Below are 26,952 nucleotides of genomic sequence, written 5' to 3' on the forward strand. Positions count from 1 at the left end.
TCTGCCCCCAGTTTCATGTCCCCCACTTCATCTAACCCCAGTTTCTTGTCCCCCCATCTCTTCCCCCAGTTTCATGTCCCCCCTTCATCTGCCCCCAGTTTCTTGTCCCCCATCTCTGCCTCCAGTTTCTTGTCCCCAATCTCTGCCCCCAGTTTCTTGTCCCCCCATCTCTTCCCCCAGTTTCTTGTCCCCCATCTCTGCCCCCAGTTTCATGTACCCCACTTCATCTAACCTCAGTTTCTTGTCCCCCCATCTCTGCCCCCAGTTTCATGTCCCCCCCTTCATCTGCCCCCAGTTTCTTGTCCCCCATCTCTGCCTCCAGTTTCTTGTCCTCAATCTCTGCCCCCAGTTTCTTGTCCCCCCATCTCTTCCCCCAGTTTCTTGTCCCCCCTTCATCTGCCCCCAGTTACTTGTCCCCCACCTCTGCCCCCAGTATCTTGTCCCCCATCTCTGCCCCACGTTTCATGTCCCCCTTCATCTGCCCCCAGTTTCTTGCCCCCATCCCTGCCACCAGTTTCTTGTTCCCCATCTCTGCCCCCAGTTTCATGTCCCCCCTTCATCTAACCCCAGTATCTTGTCCTCCATCTCTGCCCCACGTTTCATGTCCCCCTTCATCTGCCCCCAGTTTCTTGCCCCCATCCCTGCCACCAGTTTCTTGTTCCCCATCTCTGCCCCCAGTTTCATGTCCCCCTTCATCTAACCCCAGTTTCTTGTCCTCCATCTCTGCCCCCAGTTTCTTGTCCCCCATCTCTGCCCCCAGTTTCATGTCCCCCTTCATCTGCCCCCAGTTTCTTGTCCCCCATCTCTGCCATCAGTTTCTTGTCCCCAATCTCTGCCCCCAGTTTCTTGTCCCCCCATCTCTTCCCCCAGTTTCTTGCCCCCCCCTTCATTTACCCCGGTTTCTTGTCCCCCACCTCTGCCCCCAGTTTCTTGTCCCCCCATCTCTGCCCCCAGTTTCTTGCCCCCCCAACTCTGCCCCCAGTTTCTTGTTCCCCCATCTTTGCCCTCAGTTTCATGTCCCCCCATCTCTGCCCCCAGTTTCTTGTCTCCCATCTCTGCCCCCAGTTTCTTGTCCCCATGTCTGCCCCAGTTTCATGTCCCCCCTACATCTGCCCCCAGTTTCTTGTCCCCCATCTCTGCCCCCAGTTTCTTGTCCCCAATCTCTGCCCCCAGTTTCTTGTCCCCCCATCTCTTCCCCCAGTTTCTTGTCCCCCCTTCATCTGCCCCCAGTTTCTTGTCACCCCTTCATCTGCCCCCAGTGTCTTGTCCCCCACCTCTGCCCCCAGTTTCTTGTCCCCCATCTCTGACCCAGTTTCATGTCCCCCCTTCATCTGCCCCCAGTGTCTTGTCCCCCACCTCTGCCCCCAGTTTCTTGTCCCCCATCTCTGCCCCAGTTTCATGTCCCCCCTTCATCTGCCCCCAGTTTCTTGTCCCCATCTCTTCCCCCAGTTTCATATCCACCCTTCAACTAACCCCAGTTTCTTGTCCCCCATCTCTGCCTCCAGTTTCTTGTCCCCAATCTCTTCCCCCAGTTTCTTGTCCCCACCATCTCTTCCCCCAGTTTCTCGTCCCCCCTTCATCTGCCCCCAGTTTCTTGTCCCCCACCTCTTCCCCCAGTTTCTTGTCCCCCATCTCTGCCCCACGTTTCATGTCCCCCTTCATATGCCCCCAGTTTGTTGCCCCCATCCCTGCCCCCAGTTTCTTGTCCCCCATCTCTGCCCCCAGTTTCATGTCCCCCCTTCATCTAACCCCAGTTTCTTGTCCCCCATCTCTGCCCCCAGTTTCATGTCCCCCTTCATCTGCCCCCAGTTTCTTGTCCCCCATCTCTGCCATCAGTTTCTTGTCCCCAATCTCTGCCCCCAGTTTCTTGTCCCCCCATCTCTTCCCCCAGTTTATTGCCCCCCCATATCTGCCCCCAGTTTCTTGTTTCCCCATCTTTGCCCTCAGTTTCATGTCCCCCCATCTCTTCCCCCAGTTTCTTGTCCCCCACCTCTGCCCCCAGTTTCTAGTCCCCCCCTTTCATCTGCCCCCAGTTTCTTGTCCCCCACCTCTGCCCCCAGTTTCTTGTCCCCCCATCTCTGCCACAGTTTCATGTCCCCCATCTCTGCCCCCAGTTTCATGTCCCCCTTCATCTGCCCCCAGTTTCTTGTCCCCAATCTCTGCCCCCAGTTTCTTGTTCCCCACCACTGCCCCCAGTTTCTTGTCCCCCCATCTCTGCCCCCAGTTTCCTGTCCCCCCATCTCTGCCTCCAGTTTCTTGTCCCCAATCTCTTCCCCCAGTTTCTTGTCCCCCCTTCATCTGCCCCCTGCTTCTTGTCCCCCCATCTCTGCCCCATGTTTCTTGTCCCCCCATCTTTGCCCCCAGTTTCATGTCCCCCCTTCATCTGCCCCCAGTTTCTTGTCCCCCCATCCCTGCCCCCAGTTTCTTGTCTCCCATCTCTGCCCCCAGTGTCATGTCCCCCCTTCATCTGCCCCCAGTTTCTTGTCCCCCTTCATCTGCCCCCAGTTTCTTGTCCCCCACCTCTTCCCCCAGTTTCATGTCCCCCCTTCATCTGCCCCCAGTTTCTTGTCCCCCCATCCCTGCCCCCAGTTTCTTGTCCCCCATCTCTTCCCCCAGTTTCATGTCCCCCCTTCATCTGCCCCCAGTTTCTTGTCCCCCTGCTTCTGCCCCCAGTTTCTTGTCCCCCACCTCTTCCCCCAGTTTCATGTCCCCCCCTTCATCTGCCCCCAGTTTCTTGTCCCCCATCTCTGCCTCCAGTTTCTTGTCCCCAATCTCTGCCCCCAGTTTCTTGTCCCCCCATCTCTTCCCCCAGTTTCTTGTCCCCCTCTTTATCTGCCCCCAGTTTCTTGTCCCCCACCTCTGCCCCCCGTTTCTTGTCCCCCTTCATCTGCCCCCAGTTTCTTGTCCCTCACCTCTTCCCCCAGTTTCATGTCCCCCCTTCATCTGCCCCGTTTCTTGTCCCCAATCTCTTCCCCCAGTTTCTTGTCCCCCCATCTCTGCCCCCAGTTTCATGTCCCCCCATCATTGCCCTCAGTTTCTTGTCCCCCCATCTCTACCCCCAGTTTCTTGTCCCCCACCTCTTCCCCCAGTTTCATGTCCCCCCTTCATCTGCCCCCAGTTTCTTGTCCCCCCATCCCTGCCCCCAGTTTCTTGTCCCCCATCTCTTCCCCCAGTTTCATGTCCCCCCTTCATCTGCCCCCAGTTTCTTGTCCCCCTGCTTCTGCCCCCAGTTTCTTGTCCCCCACCTCTTCCCCCAGTTTCATGTCCCCCCCTTCATCTGCCCCCAGTTTCTTGTCCCCCATCTCTGCCTCCAGTTTCTTGTCCCCAATCTCTGCCCCCAGTTTCTTGTCCCCCCATCTCTTCCCCCAGTTTCTTGTCCCCCTCTTTATCTGCCCCCAGTTTCTTGTCCCCCACCTCTGCCCCCCGTTTCTTGTCCCCCTTCATCTGCCCCCAGTTTCTTGTCCCTCACCTCTTCCCCCAGTTTCATGTCCCCCCTTCATCTGCCCCGTTTCTTGTCCCCAATCTCTTCCCCCAGTTTCTTGTCCCCCCATCTCTGCCCCCAGTTTCATGTCCCCCCATCATTGCCCTCAGTTTCTTGTCCCCCCATCTCTACCCCCAGTTACTTGTCCCCCATCTCTGCCCCCAGTTTCATGTCCCCCCTTCATCTGCCCCCAGTTTCTTGTCCCCAATCTCTGCCCCCAGTTTCTTGTCCTCCCATCTCTTCCCCTAGTTTCTTGTCCCCCCTTCATCTGCCCCCAGTTTCTTGTCCCCCACCTCTGCCCCCAGTTTCTTGTCCCCCCATCTCTGCCCCCAGTTTCATGTCTCCCCTTCATCTGCCCCCAGTTTCTTGTCCCCCCATCCCTGCCCCCAGTTTCTTGTCTCCCATCTCTGCCCCCAATTTCTTGTCCCCCCTTCATCTGCCCCCAGTTTCTTGTCCCCCACCTCTGCCTCCAGTTTCATGTCTCCCCTTCATCTGCCCCTAGTTTCTTGTCCCCCATCTCTGCCCCCAGTTTCATGTCCCCCCCCTTCATCTGCCCCAATTTCTTGTCCCCCCTTCATCTGCCCCCAGTTTCTTGTCCCCCACCTCTTCCCCCAGTTTCTTGCCCCCCATCTCTGCCCCCAGTTTCATGTCCCCCCTTCATCTGCCCCAGTTTCTTGTCCCCCATCTCTGCCCCCAGTTTCATGTCCCCCCTTCATCTGCCCCAGTTTCTTGTCCCCCATCTCTGCCCCCAGTTTCATGTCCCCCCCTTCATCTGCCCCCAGTTTCTTGTCCCCCATCTCTGCCTCCAGTTTCTTGTCCCCAATCTCTGCCCCAGTTTCTTATCCCCCCATCTGTTCCCCCAGTTTTTTGTCCCTCCCTTCATCTGCCCCAGTTTCTTGTCCCCCACCTCTGCCCCCAGTTTCTTATCCCCCCCTTCTCTTCCCCCAGCTTCTTTCCCCCCCTTTCATCTGCCCCAGTTCCCTTTCCCCCACTTCTGCCCCAAGTTTCTTGTCCCCCCATCTCTGCCCCCAGTTTCTTGTCCCATCTCTTCCCTCAGTTTATTGTCCCCCCATCTCTGCCCCCAGTTTCTTGTCCCCCCATCTCTGCTCCCAGCTTCATGTTCCCCCCCTACATTGGCCCTAGTGTAGTTGGACTCACCTTGCCACGCTCCCCGCTGCTCTCTCTGCTCGCTCACTGCACATAGTTGTCGGGCGGCTGGCTGCGTGTGGCATATATGAGGCAGAGGGAGGGCCAGCGTCAGGTTGCTATGACAGCCGGAGCCTTGCGCTGCCTCCCTGGCCTGTCAGTCGTGCGCTGGTATTGCAGCCTAGGCAGGTAGACTGCAATAGAGGCGCTGGTATTATACAGTGCATTGCTGAATACCGGCGCCTCTATTGCAGTCTACCTGCGGTACGCAGCCAGCCGCCCGAAACCTATGTGCAGCGAGCGAGCGGAGAGAGCGCGGCAAGGTGAGTCCAAGTACACTGGGGCCAATGTAGGGGGGGACATGAAGCTAGGGAATGTGGTTGATCCCTAGGGACACTGACCTGGGGACATCCCTCTCGGAACACCCCGCCTCCCCCCCCCCCCGGGACACCCCCTCTCCAACCCTCTGTACCCGCTGCACTGACCTGGTATGTGTTGGGTGCAGCAGCCTCCTCCGTCCGTGAAGTCTGTAGGTGGCCAGGGATAGCTGCGGCGCCGGGACCATGTGGGCTACCGCCATCTTGCTCACTGTGTCCCTGCTGAATCGGCACGCCCACCTTCAGCCACCAGCCTATGGTGCCACAGCCGTGGCTCCAGAGCCCGCCCACACCCAGCCATGTACCAATAGGCGGTGCGTGCACAGACCAGCGCTGGCGGAATGCCAGCTTCTACAGCCGAGCCGGGGGATTCTTTGGAGGGTAACGGTGGCGATTTTGGGTGAGTGACCCACATTTAAAGTAGCCTATTACCTTTTCCTGGGAAATGTGTGTGTGTGTGTGAAACTTCCCCAAAATCCATTCAGCCGTTTGGCTGTGATTGAGGAACAAACATCCAAACTCACAAACTTTCACCTTTATAATATTAATAGGATATGTATATCTCAATCTGCTTAGCTGCTTCCGCTCTTATGTTTTCTTGGTGATAGGCTGCCTTTAAAATATATATTTAATATACTTATTACCACCTTCTATGCCATTATATGTGTGTACAAGTGTCTGCAGACTTCTAGGATATTGAAGTCATTGAGCAGCACTATAAGATAAAAGATACTGGAGTCAGCAGTTACTTTACTGCAAAGCGATACTTTATTTCTGTGTACAAATAAATACAATCTTTATTATTAGTCGTCTTTATGAATTATTCGCACTGCGAAATCCGGCGGTTTTGTAGGATATTTTTATAAATTATTTCATCTTGAGCAAAGCATTAACCATTTCACCAATGCCATCAAATATTTTGTGCAAGGGGCTGTTACACATGAAGGCGCTGGTGGTGACCAGTTTATTTTTCTCATCTACGTGGACTTCATTGACCTGTTTGTTGACGTGTTTACAGCCCAGCTGTTTAATGTCTTCTGCAGTTTTTGCATATGGCCACCTGTAGAAAAGACAAATAGCATCAAGTTATAAGATGATATTCACCAACAGAATTCAAGGGCTTGTAAATCTGCATTGGGATAAGAACACTGGACAGAATTGTGTCCAGTTGTAACTATTGGAATGTGATAGATAGATAGATAGATAGATAGATAGATAGATAGATAGATAGATAGATAGATATGAGATAGATAATAGATAGATAGGAGATAGATAGATAGATAGATAGATAGATAGATAGATAGATAGATAGGAGATAGATAGATAGGTAGGTAGGAGATAGATAGATAGATAGAAGATAGATAGATAGATAGATAGATAGATAGATAGATAGATAGATAGATAGAAGATAGATAGATAGATAGATAGATAGATAGAAGATAGATAGATAGATAGATAGATAGATAGATAGATAGATAGGAGATAGATAGATAGGAGATAGATAGATAGATAGATAGATAGATAGATAGATAGATAGATGGATAGATAGATAGATAGATAGATACTTTGGTAATCCACTTACTTCTCGCACTCTTTGTCACAGCCCACAGTGACTTCACACCCAGGCAGAATTTTTGCTGCTAGCACAGGTGAGATACAACACAGGCCGATCGGCTTCTTGGCGGCGTGGAATCCTTTAATAACGTCTTCTATGGGTTTTATCACTGTACATTCTTTCCCTTCAACTGCCCAAGTACAAAGATTTTTAGCAACTCCAAAACCTCCTAATAGAGAGATGGGAAAAGATAATGGTGTGAGAATTGTCCAGAGTATATCTTGTCTACTCGTCTTATAACAAGGACATGTCGTACCTGGGATGATGAGGGCGTCAAATTCACTGACTTTTAGTTCTGTAAGGTCTGTAATTTTCCCTCTTGCAATGCGAGCGCTCTCTGTTAGGACGTTGCGCTTCTCCTCACAGGGTTGTCCTTTTATATGGTCCACCACATGCATCTGCTCTATGTTGGGTGCAAACACCACATACTATGGAAGAAGAAGGCAGGGAAAGCTCTCAATATACCAAGAAAAGCCTTTATATAATGTGACCCCTCCTCAGACATGGGGTGATAGACAATGCATTGTATTTATATAGTATATAATAATATATATATATCTCATAACTGTTTCCATAATGGCGTGACATAATAGGTAATCGATGTGTACGGGCGTCCGATTATCAGATAAGTTTACAAAGAAAATATCAAGACATGACTCTGCAGAGAAGGCGAAAGATCCTTCACCCCTGGCTCTGCTGACTATTAGTAGAATACTATTATGGCTGAAGCAAATGCAATGCACAGGGTCAGATCTTGGGGGTGCTAATTCAAGGCAAGAGTCAGGCGGCAGCTACTGACACGACCCCAGGACAGAAACAAGCAAAGTACTACTGAAATATACATTTGCACTGTTGACATTTTAGGAATTTGTACAGTGGACCCAGAATGAATATTTCTGGTGGGATCTCGGTGCCCCTGCCCAATACTAATGACTACAATCATATTCGTATTGTGCATTCATTATATTATCACTTCCCATACACAGTATAGTTATCAGTATTACAGCTAGAGAGTCTCATTGTGAGCTCAGGACTCCAGTGCTGCAAGGCTGCAGTGCTAACCACCGAGCCACCGTGTTGCCCCCTGCAATCTTTCGTCCGGGGCCCCCTACCTCATCCCTACAGTGAATTCTTAATAGTGATGGTTCCGGGTGCTGAGGAGTTTCATCCACCTTAGTGTGGTTGGGTAATCTGTGGATCTCCTTGGTTTATGGGCCAGATGGAAGCTGCAATCTCAATACTGATGGCAGTGCTTATGGGCCCTCCTAAGGCTCCTGGGCACCCTCTGCATCTCCTCAAGTTACGCCACTGCATGCAAAGTAAGGCTGAGCTAGAACAGGTAATGTCACTGACAAGAGCCGGCAACAACCAGTATGGACAGAAGACATGCAGACAGAAGTGCGGAGGTAAATACAGATAGGACACGTGTGTTGCACATCTAGTTATTTAACAGAACATGCATTCCTATACATTTATACATGATACATTTATATTCTATCACTAAGTCAAGTTTACAGAATAACCTTCATCCTTTCTGCATTATTACATTGTAACCTTTATCTGTATTCATTGAACATAGTCCACGGCGTCCTTAAGACTAGAAAACACGAGTCAGGAAATGCAACCACAATGTCATTCCTCTCTGGCGGTTACATAATATATTATCGTAGTACTTGGATGTAACTTTTTGCATAAAGTCCAGTCCAGGGCTCCCCTTCCCCTTCCTCATTTATATTACTTGTACCCCTTATCTTACCTGTGCACCATCTCTGCTCAAGTGAACAAACACTGCAGAGGCCTCGTGGATTTCGCTGCCATCGTACACCCCACAGCCAGACAGGATCACTGCCACCTTCTTGACCATGTTAAATGCAAGTGATGGGAGAGTTCGGGTAGAAGACAAGGATCAGGGTTTGCAGGTGAGACAAGTGCTGAGGCCGCTGCTGACTCCTGTCTTATATACACAGACACAGGGTGTGGGCTCGGGGCCTGGGGAGGGAAGACTCTCACTAGAAGGAAACAGGAATTGCTCTTCCACCTTAATCATTTACCTAATTCAGGGCAGGGAAATCCCCCGGGTGACTAATGTGACCAAGGAAGAAGACATTACAGTACAGGGCGCTGAAGAAGGAAGTCGCAATTCTTGCCGCATCATGATGGTCACCATAATATTAGCAATTTACACTTATCTCTCTACTCCTGTACTTCAAGGGTTTGACGTGTCATTCTTATTTCTATATGGGTCCTATGTATTAGGGCCAGGGTCTACCAGGATGATTTGCGGTTTAATGAATTTAGGATCTCCCCTTGAGGATAATGCAGTGACCCTACAGAATGTTACTCAGTATGGAGGCAGTGGGCTTGGTGATAACAGTCTGGCGGTGAGACAACTGGTGTGAAGCCTACACTGGTCACAGAAGCCACAAGAACATGGGTTATCATTAGTGTCGGACTGAAGGGCCGAGGGCTCCCCAGAGGAATTTGTTCTGGGGGCCACTAACCAACTTCCACCTAACAACCAACACCCGGGCTCCTTCACTCCTTCCTCAATGGATGACCTTTGGGGTTCTATGTGTCAGATCTCTCACATCCTCAATTGATAACCAATCCTAAGGATCAAGAAGTCCCAGAAAACCTCTTTAAGACTAAGGCCCCACTATGCTGAAACATTGCAGGGATTTTTTTTTAACCAAAGACAACTGGAAGCCTATAGGAAGATCTTATACTTCTACCTTCTGCTTTGGCTCAAAAAAAAAAAACACAACGAAAAAGCTGCTTTTCTGCAACGTGGGGCGTCAGCCTCAGACTTCCTGATACTGCACATCTATGTAGCAATGCAGTATAATTATATTCAGTAACTCTATGTGACATAAGAGTCAGGGCTTTTTACGAGTCGCCTCTTATACTTAGCAGATGGGTGAGTAATATGGAGTATGTTGCACCTTACGCTCAGGGAATTCCAAAATGGAGCTACAATTTGTTAATTTCCTTCCCGAAAGAGAACCAAGTGCATAGATAAAGTCTGCTTCTTATTCTTGGATGTGACAATGTCTCTAGCAGTCTTAGTTACACTCCATGCAGAGCTTGGCTCAGTGGATGGCACTAACCCTTGTTTAAAGGGAATGTCCTGCAAGTAGAACTTATTCTTCCTAAGCAAATATAAACGGGACGGAAGATAGCGTCCATGGTTTTAACATTACAGTGACTGATGATGACGCAGGCAGAATGTACGCCATCTGCATTCTTCATTGTATTAGATTTTCAGTCCATTGTTCGGGTCATAGGATGGATGAGAACAATGGACTAAACAACACTGTGTGGAAGGCGGCGAAGAAAATAGTATATTATTTACTGGCAATGTCTCAGCTATTTTTTTCTTACTAATTATGACCTGATTGTTATTATCTGAGCGTAATTATGGGGTCTGCCATCTTGTCTGAGCTTTGCAGGAGCACCAGTGAGGTAACTACCGGGGGAGCAGCAGTAGCGGCTACCACAGGGCCCGGGACATTAGAGGGCCCAGCAACAGCCGCCACCGCTGCACAACTTTTTTTTTATTTTTTAAATAGGCCGTAGAGTAACCACAGCAGGTTCGGGCCCTAGTTATTTACTGATCCCACTCCTATTCAGGGCCACTGGTGCCTCCATTTCTGCAGAGACGGTTGTGATCAGAAGCGGGGAGCGGAAAGTAAGATGGCGGGCCTGTGAGCCCCAACAAACACTGCTATCATTACACTGTGAGGACTTACCCCCGAGTACAATAATCAGAGGCCCAGGAGTGGTGAGGGAACATAAAAAACATTGTTACTTACCTCTCCTGGGCTCCGGCAGGCTTCAGACCTACTTGGTGATGGGTTTGATAGATACATCTAATGTACCATGAGTTGGACTGACCCACCAGATAATCCCAGACACCACCCACAAGAGTTGGCTTTGACAAAATAATGGAACATTCTAAGGCGCATGGATTTCTGTTCGGGGAGTCTGCATAAAAAATCGGTTACAAAAGGAAACCCACGGACCCCATAGACTATAATGGGGTCCGTGTGGTTTCCGCACGAAAAATGCAGAGAGAAAAGTGCTGCTTACAGAACTTCTCTCTCTGCATATTTCATGCGAGGAGGGGAAAGGAAAGGCCTGAACACAAATGTGAACTGGGCCTGAGACTACAATGTGTTCCATTTTGCAATGTGCCGTGTCAGAGTGATACAGGGCTCCGTATGTGATGGATCTGCTCACTGACTGCAAGCACACCTGATAGTCCGGAGACAAGAACCATTACTAATTCATTCAGACGTCTTGGGTGTTGCCGTCTCCTTTGTCCCATCCATCAGCCCCGGGCGCAATAATAAAACAGACAGCGATGTTCTAGCTGATAATAAAGAGCGACGTATTCTTCTCCTAAGCCGCCGCACAATGTCTGACAGGTTATACAAAGCCGTTTGCAGACACAGAGGGCCAGGAATGGGATTTAGAAAATTGTAGATCAATCCTCTGCTTGTTTCTGTAAGTCAGCGGTGGAAACAAATGCTGCTGGAGAGAGAAGGGTTAATAGTTTATTTTTGTCCATTAACAACATTAAGTGAATGAGGAAAAGAGAAATCTAAATCCATCAATATCAGTATACTCGGTGTCACATCCATTGCCTTTGGAATGATCGATCATTCTAGATACACTTAGGCGGAAATACAGCTATCCATAGAAGGAGGAACAAGGGCCGGGGTCCCTGCTCTATTAACTCTTTAGGTACCAGCAGTCAGACCTCCGCCCGTCTAGCAGATAGCTGAGCAATGTCACTCATGGGCGAATCCCTTTGTACGGTCATTTCTAACACTTTATTGTGCTCATTTACTATCACTTAATTTGTGTTGGAACCTCCTGGGCGTGAAACTCTCTCAATCCTACATCCAAATCTTCTGTCGGCTGATACAGAGGTCCCCGCTTAGATCTAGGCCTGGCTGGGGGACAGACGATAGGAGTAAGAGAGAAAAGAGGAATGGTAGGAGGATAGGAAAGCCCTGAAATTAGTATCAGATGTACATCATATCAATTGGCTTCACTAGATATATTCCCTAAATGTGGAGCAGCCCCGGGAATGTTCTTTCATCTTCTTTGGACTTTCCCTGTTGTCAGGGGATTGTTGTGTAGGTGCAGAAGTTCCTTCATGATAAAATGGGTGCAGTGGTGCTGGATAACCCCAAAACCTGTTTGGACTTCATAGAGTCAGATCTCTGTCCGTCTACTATGGACAGGATTGTTTTGATCGAAACCTTATATAGCACCAGGAAAACAGCACCTGGATTCTGTATGTCCTCCCGAGCCCTCACGATCCAGGATTAGATTTGGTTTGTAATACTGCTTTGCTTCTAAACATGGATATGTAAGCATGGAGACAAAGAGGAAAAATTCTGAAGTATTTGGGGTAGATGGCTGGGCTCCCCTGTCACCCTCCATACCGTCTGACCATACTGGCATTGCTCAAATAATTCACCCGCGCCGCTGCCCTTTGCCTTTTCTGGCACCGCCACCGGCCGGTAAGTTGTCTCCATCTGTGTGTTGTTACTTCTCTCTAGAGGTGCGACGCTATAAAGCAGTGTTCTATTACTCATATAGGAATGCAAGTTGTACTGACACCTAGTGGCCAATGTTAACTTTGCAAACATGCTTGCAATCAATATAAAATAAATAAGAAGGGTACATTTACAATACAAAGAATAACAATACAAACCAAAAAACAAACATCCCTCCAAAAATATGTTTTCCAGCTATGATATGAATGCCACCCTGATACAGAGTGTATAGAGCCCAAATATATAGTGTCACCCTGATAGACCATAATACTCTACACTGCAACAACCTCCTGTCCAGTCTAGAAAAAAAATACCAGAGTGTAAATTATATTTGGAATAAAAATGAGATGAACATGTAAGGTTTTTATAAGGACACTCTGCATCGTGCTGCGGGGAGGGGAGGCTTTTCTTCAGCAGGGACAGGGAAGCTGGTCAGAGGTGATGGAAAGATGGATGGAGCTAAATACAGGGCAATCCTGGAAGAAAACCTGTTAGAGGCTGCAAAAGACTTGAGACTGGGAAGGAGATTCACCTTCCAGCAAGACGATGGCCCTAAACCTACAGCCAGAGCTACAGACTTGCAGCTGGGATTGCAGTGAAAGACGGCTCTACGGAGTATTAATATAGTGAGTGTGACAAGGGGGAGGGGAAGGGAAGGTTTACCAAGATTTTTTCCAAAGAATCCAGTCTTGCATTCCTTATTTTAGGAAAATCTCCTCAGTTAAGACAAATATACAGAGATCTTCTAAAAAAATAAATTTATTAACTAACAAAAACAAAAAAAAAAAAAAACAAACATACAAAGAACAAACAGTAAAGCTACAGAGTCCTACGAGTCTCTTTACATGCACAGTCACATGACAAAATCACACAGTTTATTCTGTTAAATTCTTCCAGACAGGTTGACAAGGCTCGTCCTTAAGACAAACCAGTAATTCATAGGTAAAGGGAAGCGGTCACCATGATCCTGCACACTGATGCACAGGCAGCACGTTATGGAGGATTGTGGGAGTAGACGCAGGCTAGGATTAGTCTATCTGGTGTTTTATTCATTAGATCACTTACCTTTGTATGCCGAGACGTCAAGTCGGAGGTCCTACTCCAAGACTGACAGCTATATATGTGCACCCTCACAAGGCAGACTGTCAATCTCCGAGTAGGACCTCCGTCTTGACATCTTAGCCTATAACGCTCTATCTCCTCTCTATAACATGCTGCCTGCAGATAGAAGGCATTTTCCATGCAATAAATTCTTTCAAAATTTTCACATTAATTGGAAATTTTTGTCTTGGTGGAGAAATCACTGCTCAGTTTCCGCATGACTTCTGCGTGACTCATTCCAGTCATTTCTTTCTTTGCAGATCCATAGTTCTCTTTAACAAATTTAGCGAATGGCGTAAGCTGAGTAACAGAAGGGCTTCCATCTTTCCGGGTGGCGGTCTGTAGCACAAGCTTTCCTTTACACAAAGCACAGACAAATTTCTCTGTATCCAGAGATTTGGAGTGACGTCCAATTCTAAAGACAAAAAAGGGAGCGTTAGTTAGTAAGTGAAACTAGGTAAGGTGAAGGTTTGGGTAACAGCAGGTTGTATTTGTGCACATTTGCACATAGATGAAAGGTTCATCTGTGAATTTCATGGGAATTTTTTGGACCCGTAAAACTAAACTGGCATAATCTGACTGTGGCTGTAACAGGCTGTGGATTGTGGACCCGCTGTTCTACCAACCAGATTGATTTAGGCTAGAACATGCAGATAATGGTAAAACTAGTCAGTCAAAAGCAGACATCAAGATAGAGGCCTAGAGGCGGCAGGGGGGCCCAGAGGCCTAGAGGCAGCAGGGGGAGCCCAGAGGCCCAGAGGCGGCAGGAGGAGCCCAGAGGCGGCAGGGGGAGCCCAGAGGCCTAGAGGCGGCAGGAGGAGCCCAGAGGCCTAGAGGCGGCAGGGGGAGCCCAGAGGCCTAGAAGCGGCAGGGGGAGCCCAGAGGCCTAGAGGCGGCAGGGGGAGCCCAGAGGCCTAGAGGCGGCAGGGGGAGCCCAGAGGCCTAGAGGCGGCAGGGGGAGCCCAGAGGCCTAGAGGCGGCAGGGGGAGCCCAGAGGCCTAGAGGCGGCAGGGGGAGCCCAGAGGCCTAGAGGCGGCAGGGGGAGCCCAGAGGCCTAGAGGCGGCAGGGGGAGCCCAGAGGCCTAGAGGCGGCAGGGGGAGCCCAGAGGCCTAGAGGCGGCAGGGGGAGTCAAAAAGAGGCAGACGCCCATACATAACGGAAGCCCGGAGGCCACAGGCAGCAGAGGATCATATATAAACAGAAGCCTGAGGGGGGGGGGGAGGGGGAGTTCACACGGAGTAACGTGCCGCGTGATGTGGCACGTATACGGCGTGTGAGACTTTGCGGGTCGTATACGCTCCCATTGATTTCAATGGGAGCCTGGATCGTATACGCCGTGTTATTTTGCGGCCGTGATTTTGTGCCGTATACGATCCCGTCTCCCATTGAAATCAATGGGAGCGTATACGGTGCTCAAAGTCTCACACGCCGCATACATGCCACATCACGCGGCACGTTACTCCGTGTGAACTCCCCCTGAAGGTCACAGGTAGCAGAGGTGCATATATAGCAAAAGGATTGATCCTACCATATAATTAGACATGACTCATATCAGCTTCAAAAAAAAAAAAAAAAAAAAAAAAAAAGAAGAAGATTTTCTTCTCCACAGACAAGATGCAAATTTGCAACTTACGTGTTCTTGCAGCGGGAACATTCATAGGTGAACTTGTAATTGATCTCATAGGAGTGACACCGGCTCACCATCGGTAACTCGGGGTGTAGAAGTGTGGCCTTCCGAGCATAAAATTTCCAGTATTGGCCGTGTCCATCTCTTACTCCATTAATGAGCCAAGTGGCAGCGTGACAGATTTCATGGATTAACGTATCTCGGAGACGATCTGAAGACAAGGAGATTCTATATGAGTATAAGACGGCTCCCGAGTCTCCATAGCTTTCATCTTTGTGTAGTTAAACCTTTTGGGCTTTTTGTTTTTTCACCAATAAATATGTTATACAATACAATATATGCAGAGAAACCTACCGGCAGAGTCACAGACTTTGTCAGATAACTCTATCCTGGCATATCGACCCAACGTCGGCCGTTTCTGCCCCGTAACACAGTAACCAGCCGTCTTTCTCATCTTTTTATTCCAAGTTATTTCCAAATTCTCAGGAAGCTGAAATATAATTTAGGAAGAAGAGCAGATATTGTAGTATAGTAAGAGACCTGCTATAGAAAACACTGGAAGCAATAAGGCTAGGCCCCGCAATGTAAAAGGCTGACAGAAAATTTTAGCAGCTGTCGAGATCGTATTATATTATATTATATATAAAAAAAAAAAAAGAAAAAAAAAAAAGTTAGACTTTTTACTGTTTTAATATGCTATGTCCTCATAAGGCCTCCATCCATCATAGGAACAGGACAGCTCCAGTGATCTAAAGGGGTTGTATGGACACTTATTCCTGAACCCCAGTGATCATGAGAACGGGGACCTGCAAGTCGCCCAAAGGCCTCCTAGGCAATGGCATACCAGTCCGCTTGTGTGACTAGCACTCCATTCACTTTTAAGGGACTGCTGAGACTAATCTTTGGCAGCAGCTGCAGCCCCATAGAAGTGAATCAAACTCCATTCGCAAGGAGGCCTTAGGCTAAGGCCCCACGGGCTGTATCTGCAGCACTAAAGCGCTGCGTGATCGCATTGCGGTTCTTTCCGCAGCGCTTTTAAAGAGAAAGTTCAGAGTTTTCCTCTGCGGACTTTCTCTTCCCATTAAAGCCGCCGGCGTTTCCGTAGATATAATTGACATGCTGCGATCTTTTCCGCAAAGGGAGTATGACTCCCATCCACTTTGCCTGCACTGTACAACGCTGCAATTTTTCCCACAGCGGACAAATCGCGGCGTTTCCGGTCCGTGGGGCCCCGGCCTTAGGGAGACTTTCAGTCCTTCGCCCTGGGGGGGAATCTGGAGATCGGGCCCCAGCGAAAGACACACAACAACTTCTCAGTCAGTGTGTGCCTTTGCTTCTCATCTCCCCCTTCCCCTCCATAGACTTCTATGTACATGGTATTGTTTAATACCTCAGTAAGCCAACAGTTATCTTGGGAATCCAAGACAGATTTAGCAGAGATCAAAGTGAAGGTCAATTTAGGAGGAAGGGGGAAAAGGAAAGAGAGGCCATGTTATGTGGAGTAAGTGGGATTATTGTTGATGAAATCTATTACAAGGTTTCTTATAATCAGGTATGAAAGGGTATGAAAGAGTCATCTCTACAATACAAAGCAGGATGGAATAAGGAGGGCCGGCAAGGAAAGGTTCCATCGTGCCGCTATAAGTGTGTGTATATAAGCTAGTGTGTGTATATAAGCTAGTGTGTGTATATAAGCTATGGTTATGAAACAAGATACCTTCTGCTCGAATATTGTTTGGTTGTAAAGACTGTACAATCGCGTTGTCAACTCGAGTTTTTTCTGCTTAAAATTCTTCACATACGTAGATGTTGGACAGGAAAGATCTTGAAGGAAGCAGCCTTCGACTTTACATAGAGGTGTCCTGGTAAAATAGAAGAAGAACATAACATGTCATGGTCTCCAAACAAACAACAGTCCATTATCCTCATAACAAAATATCCACTTTAGGCCCATCCTGATCCCAGCGAGCAGTAGGTAGACTAGCAGCAGCAGCGGGTCCGGCCTGTGGATATGTATTAATAGCCCTTTTCTTATGACATTCTCCTTATAACATTGTAACTCACGTTTTCTTTTCAGGGTTCCTCTCCACACAACGAGTTGGTTCCTTCAGAGCTTTGTCTTTAGAGAAATATGGACTTGAGTAAAGGTCTGTCTGTGATAAAGGTTTCCTCGTCTCAGTGTTTGTTAGATCAAAGCACGGCACCTTTGCGGGTTCTGTCAGATAGGACATACAGAGTTATATTAGTGTAATAGTACCTCTAGGACTGGTGCAGAGTCTGGTTTGATTCCACTAGTGCTAGTACAGCCTATGTCACACATTGACTGACTGAGCATCAAACCTTCACCTATTTATGTACCCAAGTAGGGAGGAGGACGAGCTGCTGAGGAAGACAGAGAGACAACAAGATGTAGCTGCAGCATCTAGTGAGGGTTTTATACACTGTCTTTTACATTGTGCTCAAAATGGACTGTTTGTGTGAAAGCAGCCTTAGTGTCAGCATATGACAAGTTTAAAGAACACTAAAGTGCCACATACGGCCCTCCCAGGACGGGTACTAAGCATAGGAACGTATCACTTCTGCCCATTAAACAATAAATTGACGCATGTTCCCTTATATCTTAATACAGGTTTTCAAGGGCTGACCTGTTGCTGCAGTCTTTGGCTTGATTTTACTTGCAGTTGAACCCGGGGTTTGGGTCTTTGTGCGGTTCTTTATGCGGTCCATGAGACATTCAAACTCCTCATCAGAGCTCCCAGGAATACACAACTTGGGCTGATGCCCAGCAGAGTCCTCCATTACCCCTCTACCCAAGGTCTTGTTCTCCGATGCAATTTCTTTGCCATTTCTTCTCACAGAGTTCAGCTTCTGTCTGCCATCAGCCTTTAGGTTAGGTTTTGTCCGGTGTTGCTCCCGCCATGTACTTTTAATTACTATGGAGTCATCATCATCATCGCTGTCACTTAGAAACACTGGAGAATCCCACCGCCAAGAGGAAACAATGGTCTGAGGTCTTTCTGATCCTGTATCACACGGCTTAATGCCTACGAATATAGATCAGAAACATCAGCCGCCTCGAACAAGTCTCTAATGGCTTTCGCCAACAAGGTCAAAAAAATTAAACAATCACCTACCATTTTTAGTTGTGGTCTTTTTGGAAAATACGGAATCAAACTCATCGTCATCGGATCCAACAATGAAATCCTTCAAACTGAGAAAACAAAGTGAAACGTATAAACCTATTTATAGACGGTCATTAACCCCTTCCCGACATCCGCCGTACTAGGACAGCGCATGCCGGGTGTCTAACTATGGCGGCCGCCTGGGAGCCTTGGCGGCCGTCATCCCACCGGGTGTCTACTGTTTTATACAGTAGACACCCAGCGCTAATGCCCCTGGTCGGTGCCCGTACTGATCAGGGGCATTAACCCCTCCGGCGCCTCGGTCAGTGGCGCATGGGTCCACTCTCTTAGAATTAGGCAACATGCACACAACTGTGTGTGCGTCACTGGGCCGCGATTGCCTATGTGTCCCTGTTCATTAAGGCCCGGGAGTTTGGGCAGCGCCATTATATCAATTATGAGTGCCCTTCCCAGCAGCCTCTTCCTCTTCCCCTCCACTCTTCAAAGAGTCAGGGGCTTGTGTAAAACTATTTTTTCTCCCCAATATAGTATATATACTTAGTATAAGGAGTAATATGGAAGGAGCCCCATTCACTGAACCAGGTAAATGTATAATATTCAGCCTTGGAGCACATGTACTTATAACTTACCTGTTCTCTTTATTCAGAACTTTCTTTGATGAGGTTTTTGGCGTTTTCAGTTGTATTAAAACTATAAAAGAAAAACTTGTCATTGTCACCAATTGCTTATCTAAAACTGAAGAAACCATACAACATTACACAAGTATACAGATTTTCTACTCAGCATATCAAAAGAGATTTCCAAAAATGGCTGTCAGTTATTTATGAAAGAGTAGGAGTCTGGCTGTGGAAAAATAGGGGCGTTCACTCCATAACCCTGGTTTTATAGGATTAAATATTGATAACTTATTACAATAGGTCATCAATATCATGTTGGTGGAGTCCAATACTCATAAGAGCGGGTTCACACCTGCGCCCAAACTCCATTATGCAGGTTCCTGTTTCCTGCCCGAGAAACTGGACAGACGGAAACTGTCAGGCACTTTTCAAACCTATTCATTTGAATGGGTTTGAAAAGTGTCTGTCCGTAAGCGCCAGTGAGCGTTTTATGCTCTCCGCGGTGAAACAGTTTTTTTTTTTTAACCAGACACAAATTCGGACATGCAGGACTTTGTGTCTGATAAAAAAACCCCCAAAACCTGGTGTCGCCGCGGAAAGCACATAACGCTTACGGGCGCTCACCGGCGGGCCAATGATGCCATGTGACTCATTTGGAGCGCAGTCTCACTCAAGTGAGCTGTAATAACAGTCCCTACAAAATGCACATCCCATGCTTAATAATAGTGAAGAGGCCAAAACACTCACCTAAATGCTGAGGTCTCACCAAGAAGCTGATCAGTGGGGGTCCACAGTGTCAAACTCCCATTGATCTAATATTGATGACCTGTTCATGTGTGCATACAGTTTGTTTGTTTGTTTTTTTTTGCATAATGTATGTAAGCCGATGGCTGGTCAGGTAATGGAGGGGGTGTACATCTCTCCCAGACTTCTCAGGTGGGTGAGATGAGAAAACTTCAGGAATGTTTGTTCTCAGCAGACAACTTTCATCTGCTGAGCATTTTGGTAAATGCTCAGTATTGGGCTAGGTTTTTAGGAATGACAGGTAGGATTGGTAGTGGGACCTGTCATTCCACCCCCCCTCCAGTCCACACTTTGGGGATGTTCCGGCAGCGACTCAGCTGTAGAGAGTCTGCTCATCAAGAAGGCTTAAGAAGTCAGCTCCAGCAGCAACACTTGGGCAGAGCTTGGCTGGAGAGCTGACAGAGAGGTCATATTTGTGGAGCTGTGTCCTGAATGATTCTACTGGCTTTTTGGATTTCTGTTCTTCTAGGTGAGGTAACCTATTCTATGTTTAGTTAGTGCCTAGCCGGGCAGGGATTTATTATTGTATGGTTTCCTTTTGTTACTGCACTATATTTCTGAGTGAAAATAAAACTCTACCTTTGTTTTGGACTAAAGAATCTGGACTTGTGTGTCTCTGCCACCCCACCGAGCAACCCCGGACCCTGACAGTATTTATTAATGATCCTGTGTGGAGTGCCGTCACATATTTTCTATAGTTTCACATTCAGAGTAGGTGGAGGGTTCAGGACACGATTAGATTTATTATATGAAAAATCTGTAAATTGAATAAGTCACATACATTTCTCAAACTCTTCATCGCTGGAATCAGAAACCACCACGGACCTAGACAAGGAGAAAACCTTATAAGATCATTGTACATTCTGTAACCGGTGTATGGCATTTATTATTTTATACTTTGGGACTGAGCCTCTTTAACCCTTTCTCACTCTATCCCCCCAAGCAGCAGGGGACACATCCTAATAACATTCTAGGACAGGTTTTACACAGAGAACAGCACTGGCCGCCATATAGGCAAAAGAAACTCCTACAAGTTACGAAGGGCATGGAGACATCTACAAGGGCAAGGGCCCTGATATTGTTCTACCCAATTCCCAGTGAAGTCCTTTACATATGGCATAGATAGCCAAGTGTTAATCTCAAATAGGCGTACAGGAATAAGATACCTCGGCTTCTCTTGCACAGTGCTGGACGGGTTACTTGACAGTGTAGACTGACGTCCTGAAAAACCAAATACATATATTAGGTTATAGATAATTAAAGGGACTTTTAAAACCATTATGGAGGTCCCTTAAAGGAGATTTATTATAAAAAATGCTGCACAATCTGCTGGCAGGATGTTATAGAGCAGGAGGAGCTGACTGATATACGGATTGCAGGTTCTCCTTAATAATGTGAGGTTCACACCAGTGTCCGGTCTCCATTCTGAGGAAACCTGTCATGCCGAGTCTGGCCGTGAGCGCCAGTCGGCGTTTTATGCTCTCCGAGGCAAAACTGTTTTTTTTTTTTTTTTTTAAACCGGCACAGAGTCCAGCATGTCCAACTCTGTGTCCGGTTAAAAAAAAAAGAAAATGGTTTAGCTGCGGAGAGCATAAAACACTCACCGGCGCTCACAGCCGGACACTTTTCAAGCCCATTCAAATGAATGGGTTTGAAAGATGCCAGCAGGTTTCCGCCTCCTGCTCAGTTTTGTGCAGGAAACGGAAACCTGCAGAACGGAGTCCCGGGCGCAGATCTGAACGAGCCCTTACCTGGACGTTTGACCTTCTGGTTTTCTTGTGTCAGTGGCTTTGGGGGAGTATTGTCCTCTGAATCTGTCAGACGTAACTCCTGCGCACAAGATGGTAGCTGTGGACTGAAATCAGCTTCTGGACTGAGGAGCTGGGGTGCGGACTTCTGTCTTGTTGAAGACTAGAATATACAAACCAAGAGTGACCGTGGAAATAAGTCCATCACATACACCCACACATATATATATATATATATATATATATATATATATATATATATATATATATATATATATACAGTGGGATGAGATAATGGTGTCAGGCGGTGTCAGGCAGGGGTGTGTGACTCAGAGCTCCAATCAGAGGCAGCCAGTGTCAGAGCTAAGGGCTCGTTCACATCTGCGCCCAGTGTCCGTTCTGCAGGTTTCAGTTTCCTGCATAAAACAGGGGCAGGAGACGGAAACCTGCAGGAGTCTCTCTCACCCATTCATTTGAATGGGTGAGAAAGCTGTCCGGCCGTGAGCGGCAGTGAGCGTTTTGCGCTCTCCGCCGCAAAACCGGGTTTTTTAATCCAGACACAGAGTCGGACATGCAGTACTCTGTGTCTGGATTAAAAAATCCAGTTTCGCGGCGGAGAGCATAAAACGCTCACCGCCGCTCACGGCCAGACCCGGTCTGTGCTTTCCGTCTTCTGGCATGCAGAAGACGGAAACCATAGTACGGACACATGAACGCAGGTGAGAACCTAGCGTCACAGTCACACCCCTTGTCTGCTCCTGCCTGACAGTACAGAGACTAAACCTATCAGGCTCCAAATTTAACAGCATTGATTGCTCAGGAATGGTGGGGGCTAGAAAAAAATCCAACTGTGTCGGAATCAATGGAACGGTGACGACTAATTGATGCAAAGAGCTGGATTTAAATGGAGCTGCCACCTCTCCTGTCGGGTCTCTCTATATACTTGTATTCTCAGGTCTGGAACACTTCGGGATATTCACTGCACAACACGTGTCACATAATTCTGGTGTCATTTTCTGGCAAAAATATTTATCAAGTGTTTAAGGCCGCCTTTTCAACTTGTAGGAAACACGGACATTGCTTTGCGGAAAAGCGAGCATAGTCTAGGTTGCGGCACTGCGCAGAACACAGGTCCCATTACGTTGGCGCATTATTCTGGTGTAGACCCGGTCCACTAATAGGTAAAGCAGTAACGTTAGTAAATCTGCCCCATGGTTGTCTTTCCTCCTGCATGTTTATGAATGAAATGACAAGTGTGTTCGGTATTCTGTTCAGGGACCCTCCGAAGGGAATACCGAACGCCTTGACAAGCGGTGACCTTATGAAAGCACACGGACCCCATAGACTATAATGGGGTCCGTGTGTTTTTCTTGGGGTGTTTACACGGAACATACGGAGAGAACTACTTTCCTCTCCGCATGTCTCGTACGGAAAACATACAGATCCCATTATAGTCTATGGGGTCCGCGTGCTTTCATAAACTCACCGCATGTCCATACGGACTCCCTAAACAGAATACTGAACCCAGATGTGAACCGGGCCTGAGTGTTCAGAGAGTTGCGTTTTTTACGTAGCGAATGTGTCAGATCAGGTAGAAACAATTGTAACATTAAAATGTCAATGAATTAAAAAAGTTTCTAATAACAACAACCAAAGTGACACACTGGCGCCCCCTAGTGTCATCTGCTATTAGAAAAAAAACCCTAAAAACTACAGCCTGCCCCCAAACCCTTGTACAACTCCACTGATGGAAAAAGCAATTCATAAATCTCATGCTACAGTTATAGCGCGGTTTTTCAGGCCATTGTTCTGATCCATCATGAACAGGGGACGCAGACAGAGGTTAATCCCCCTCCCCTATTTGCATCATCATTATCACTATTCAATAGACGCCTTCTGTCTTGTTTGCTGCTTCTCTTTGTAGCAATAAACTGACCAGCAGGGGGGGCGCCACCTGCACCCGCCATTCTGTCAAGATTTCTCTACATGGTTTTGATTCTGTGACGGATCAGACCAATGGACTGAAGGAATGGCAGTGTGATCCAAGCCCAGGTTGTGGCAACACAAAGCAGAGAAACGCCATAGCTGTATTATACAGAACCACAGAGCGATGCCTGCAGCCACAGGGCCTGGGGAGGGGGAGGTACAGCCGTATTGTAATGCTGCAGTACCGCTCCACCCCGGAGGTGGCGCTCTCTCTCACACTCACAGTCCCCGCCAGCCGGCCTGAGATCCTCTCCAGGAGACTCAGCGACTCCGCCGCCATGATCCGGGACAAGTCTGCGGAAGACACAAAGATTTAAACTTCCCGCGGAGCAGAAAACATCCGTCACGTGACTCCGCAATTACTTCCGGGCAATGTTCTACTTCCGGGGGACCCAAAGCCCGAAAACCGGAAGCTCTTTGTGATATGTGACTACAGGAGACATTTATTGTGATGGCCGGGCACTGACTAGAGCTGTGTCCGGGGGTCCCTGTCACCCTCCAACGTGTAGCCTAATAGGATTTCATACCTCTCCAATAACAACGAATTAAAGGGATGTGCCAGTTTTTGGTTTTTAACAAAGGAGGCTAAAACTAACCACTTCTATGTGCTGGTGCCAGACTCTGCTCTGGTCCAATGGAGGACTGTTATAGCTGTAACACAGAGTCCGACAGATCCCATTGGCTATAATGGAGTCCTCGGGTCCCTTAATTTAAGACTGAAAATGATGGTGAAAGAATTCCTCGGTGCAGAACTTTTTCCTCCCCCCAGAGTCTGTGACAGAGGCAGAGAGTGAACGAAGCAGAAGGGAGACGTAGAAGGGCTTCCTATATATGGAAACAGCTTTCGCGCTACACGGGGCTTTAACCTAAAGAGGTTTTAGAGGCAGTTTTGCAAAAAATATATATATTTTTTTTTCCAAAATAGAGCCCGGTATGCTTCAGAAAATTACTAAGATGACCTTTCATGTCCGGCTGCGCATGCGGTTTTATATACCGCTAGAAAGCCGAGAGTGCGTGGAATTCAGTACACTGTTGGCTTCCCCTTTATGTGCCCCCGGGGCTGGAGATAGCCTTGCCGTTATAACAGCACCAATGTCTGCCCACTGTCAGAAGGGCGTTCCTGACAGTAGCTGAGCTGTGAGGAGCGCCCACCCCCGACAGTACTCATCTATAGCGTTGTACTGCCAGAGGGGGCGTTCCTTAGCCCCCAGCAGTGACGCTAAGCTTTGAAGAAGACCTCCCAGGACTGGTCTATGGACAAGTTCCTCACAGCTTAGCATCATGGCTGGGCAGTAAGGAACACCCCTTCTGACAGTACGGGGCTATGGAAGAGTATTGTCAGCTAGACTGTCAGGAACGCCCTTCTGACAGTGGGCAGACATCAGTGCCGTTATAACAGCAATGATATCTCCAACCCCAGGGCACATAATGGAAAAGTAGACCGTCGGCTTTCTAGTGGTATATAAAACTGAATGTCTCTGAGGCCACGAAAGGTCGTCTTTAAGGCTACAGCCACATGTAGCAGGCCTCCGTAAAAAACCTTGGCAGCAACGCACAGCGGTTCTCACGGAAATTCAGCAGAATTTTCCTCTGCAGACTTTCTGCTTCCATTATACCTATAAGGAAACCGCTGGCGTTCCCATAGGTATAATTGACATGCTGCGATTTCCAAAACCACAAGTTTTGGAAATGGCAGCTTTTCTACTGCCTGTATTTCTCTGCAATGTTTGGTTTGATGTGCTAGAATTCCCATCCAATTGGCAGTGACTGTAACACATCGCAGCATTTACACCACGTGGGGCCCTGGTCTAAAAATGGCATCAAAATCTGTTTCAGGCCGGGGCCCCACGGGCCAGAAACGCTGCAATTTGCCCGAGGCGTTTTGCAGTATCTGCAAAGTGGATGGGATTCATGCAAATCCCATGCCCATTTTGCATTTAACTGCAGCACGGACACGCTGCGATTTCCAAAACCAGCCAGCGGCTTTCCCGTAGATATAATTGTAACAAAGTCCGTGGAAGAAAACTCCGCAAACTTTCTGTTCAAAGCACTGCGAGAAGAACCGCGATGCGTTAGAGCAGTTTTTCATGCAACTTTTGAAGGAAAATGCCTTGTTTGTTCTCTTTTTTTTCTTGCAAAGTTTCTCCTCTGCTGTTTACAGGATTTAATATGTTTTACAGCATAGCCATAGGCAGCAATAGTCTGGAGCTGGTGCCTTGAGATTTATGGCATGCTCTGTGCAGGGAGAGGGTGTAGATAAAATGTATCTATTATCAGTTCTAGATACATTAATGGGTGTTGAGTAGTGTTATCTATAGAACAGTGATCTATATTATTATACAAATGAGGAGACTGCTTCCTCAAAGAACAAACGCTACAAATTTAGCAAGTGTCAGTCTATTATTATGCTTAGTGGCCGAAGCAAAAATTGCAGTGTACACTACTATGAATTCATCGTAACATGGAAAGTTACAAAATTATATATAATCTTTAGCTATATCAAGCTTGGCTGCTGGCAGCTCCCTTTGCAATTGCCAACCAATGACATCCCAGAGACACCACAGGCCACACAGACTGCTCACTGGAGCACAAGTAACCTGTGGCCTGGTATAAACCTTTTGAACCTCCAGGGACAATTTGGAGTCATGGCTGTATCACTGATTCCACAACCAAATCGTAATGTCAAGCTGTTTACCTACAATGTAAAGCAGAGGGATCCCGGCTACCATACACACCACCCCATAATCTCAGGGGGTAGGATTGGGGTGACGTTACCTTGTAAAGGTCTGTTCATAGCTTGTCCTCACGGTATTCGGAGCAATCTGCAGCTATTGTGGGACGGATATTGAACAGGATATTCCTCCATTCCAGCCTCGCTGGGCCTCATGGATCATTAGTCTTTGCTGGACATGTTGCTCATAACCCAAAGTCGCAGAAACGCCTTCTTATTCACGTCCACCTTGTTTGCGGTTAGAAGCTTACACTACAGAACGGATCGTCACTTCCAAAGTCTTGAAGTTCAAGGATTATGCCGCTGTCTGTTTGCAAAAACTGGCCTTGTACAAGCTTACTGCTGGACAACTCATTGATCTTGATTACTGACATTTCATCTGGCTAAATTTTCCTTTCAGTCTGGCTTCATGCCCCTCCTACATGCCTAAAATTTGAGCCAGGTCCTTGTTAATTTGCAGAGCTTTGACACCAGCTACTTCCTCAATTTACACAACCTTATCCTTCTTGGTATTGCAACTTCATTGTCAAGGAGTGTAGGTCAGTTACATACTGCAAATTCAGGCCTGGTTCACATCTGCGTTCGGTATTCCTTCCCCCCCCCCCCCCCTCCCAAAAGTGGTGAGCAGTGAAATCACATGGACCCCATAGACTACAATGGGGTCTGTGTTTTTTCCGCATGAATCATGTGGAGACAATAATACTTCAAGCAACACTTTTCTCTCTGCATTATTCGTGCAGAAAACACACGGACTCCATTACAGTCTATAGGGTCCATGTGCTTTCATTGCTCACCGCTTTTTATTGCATTCTGTGTTCCATTTGGGGGGGGGGGGGGGTCCCCAAACACAGATGTGAACCGGGCCCAAGACAGAATCCTGGCCCATGTAGTAAATCATATACAGCAAAGAACACAATGCAATAAAACAAATGTAAATCTTCACCGTTTACTGAACATATAAGAAACCTTCCAATCCATACAAATAAAAAGTGACGACCGTACAGC

The 26,952-nt window shown here is 47.6% G+C and overlaps 2 protein-coding genes across 2 annotated transcripts; both read right to left on the reverse strand.

Moving 5' to 3' along the window:
* Window positions 1-5,771: 5,771 nt before the first annotated feature.
* LOC142184939 (putative glutamine amidotransferase-like class 1 domain-containing protein 3B, mitochondrial) lies at window positions 5,772-8,560 on the reverse strand. The gene is made up of 4 exons (XM_075260092.1): window positions 8,376-8,560; window positions 6,876-7,047; window positions 6,587-6,788; window positions 5,772-6,064 (listed from the first exon to the last, which is right to left on the reverse strand). The coding sequence occupies exons 1-4, from the start codon at window positions 8,481-8,483 to the stop codon at window positions 5,872-5,874; spliced, it is 675 nt and encodes a 224-aa protein (XP_075116193.1). The 5' UTR covers window positions 8,484-8,560; the 3' UTR covers window positions 5,772-5,871.
* A 4,898-nt stretch (window positions 8,561-13,458) lies between these two features.
* On the reverse strand, window positions 13,459-23,543 carry GCNA (germ cell nuclear acidic peptidase). Its single transcript, XM_075259236.1, has 12 exons — window positions 23,434-23,543; window positions 21,234-21,393; window positions 20,649-20,703; window positions 20,264-20,307; window positions 18,691-18,751; window positions 18,053-18,129; window positions 17,564-17,962; window positions 16,983-17,133; window positions 16,636-16,780; window positions 15,273-15,408; window positions 14,925-15,129; window positions 13,459-13,705 (listed from the first exon to the last, which is right to left on the reverse strand). Exons 1-12 carry the CDS (start codon window positions 23,494-23,496, stop codon window positions 13,459-13,461), a joined length of 1,743 nt encoding a protein of 580 aa, XP_075115337.1. The 5' UTR covers window positions 23,497-23,543.
* Window positions 23,544-26,952: the final 3,409 nt, after the last annotated feature.

This window comes from Leptodactylus fuscus, chromosome 11, assembly GCF_031893055.1.
Source record: "Leptodactylus fuscus isolate aLepFus1 chromosome 11, aLepFus1.hap2, whole genome shotgun sequence".
Taxonomy (NCBI): domain Eukaryota; kingdom Metazoa; phylum Chordata; class Amphibia; order Anura; family Leptodactylidae; genus Leptodactylus; species Leptodactylus fuscus.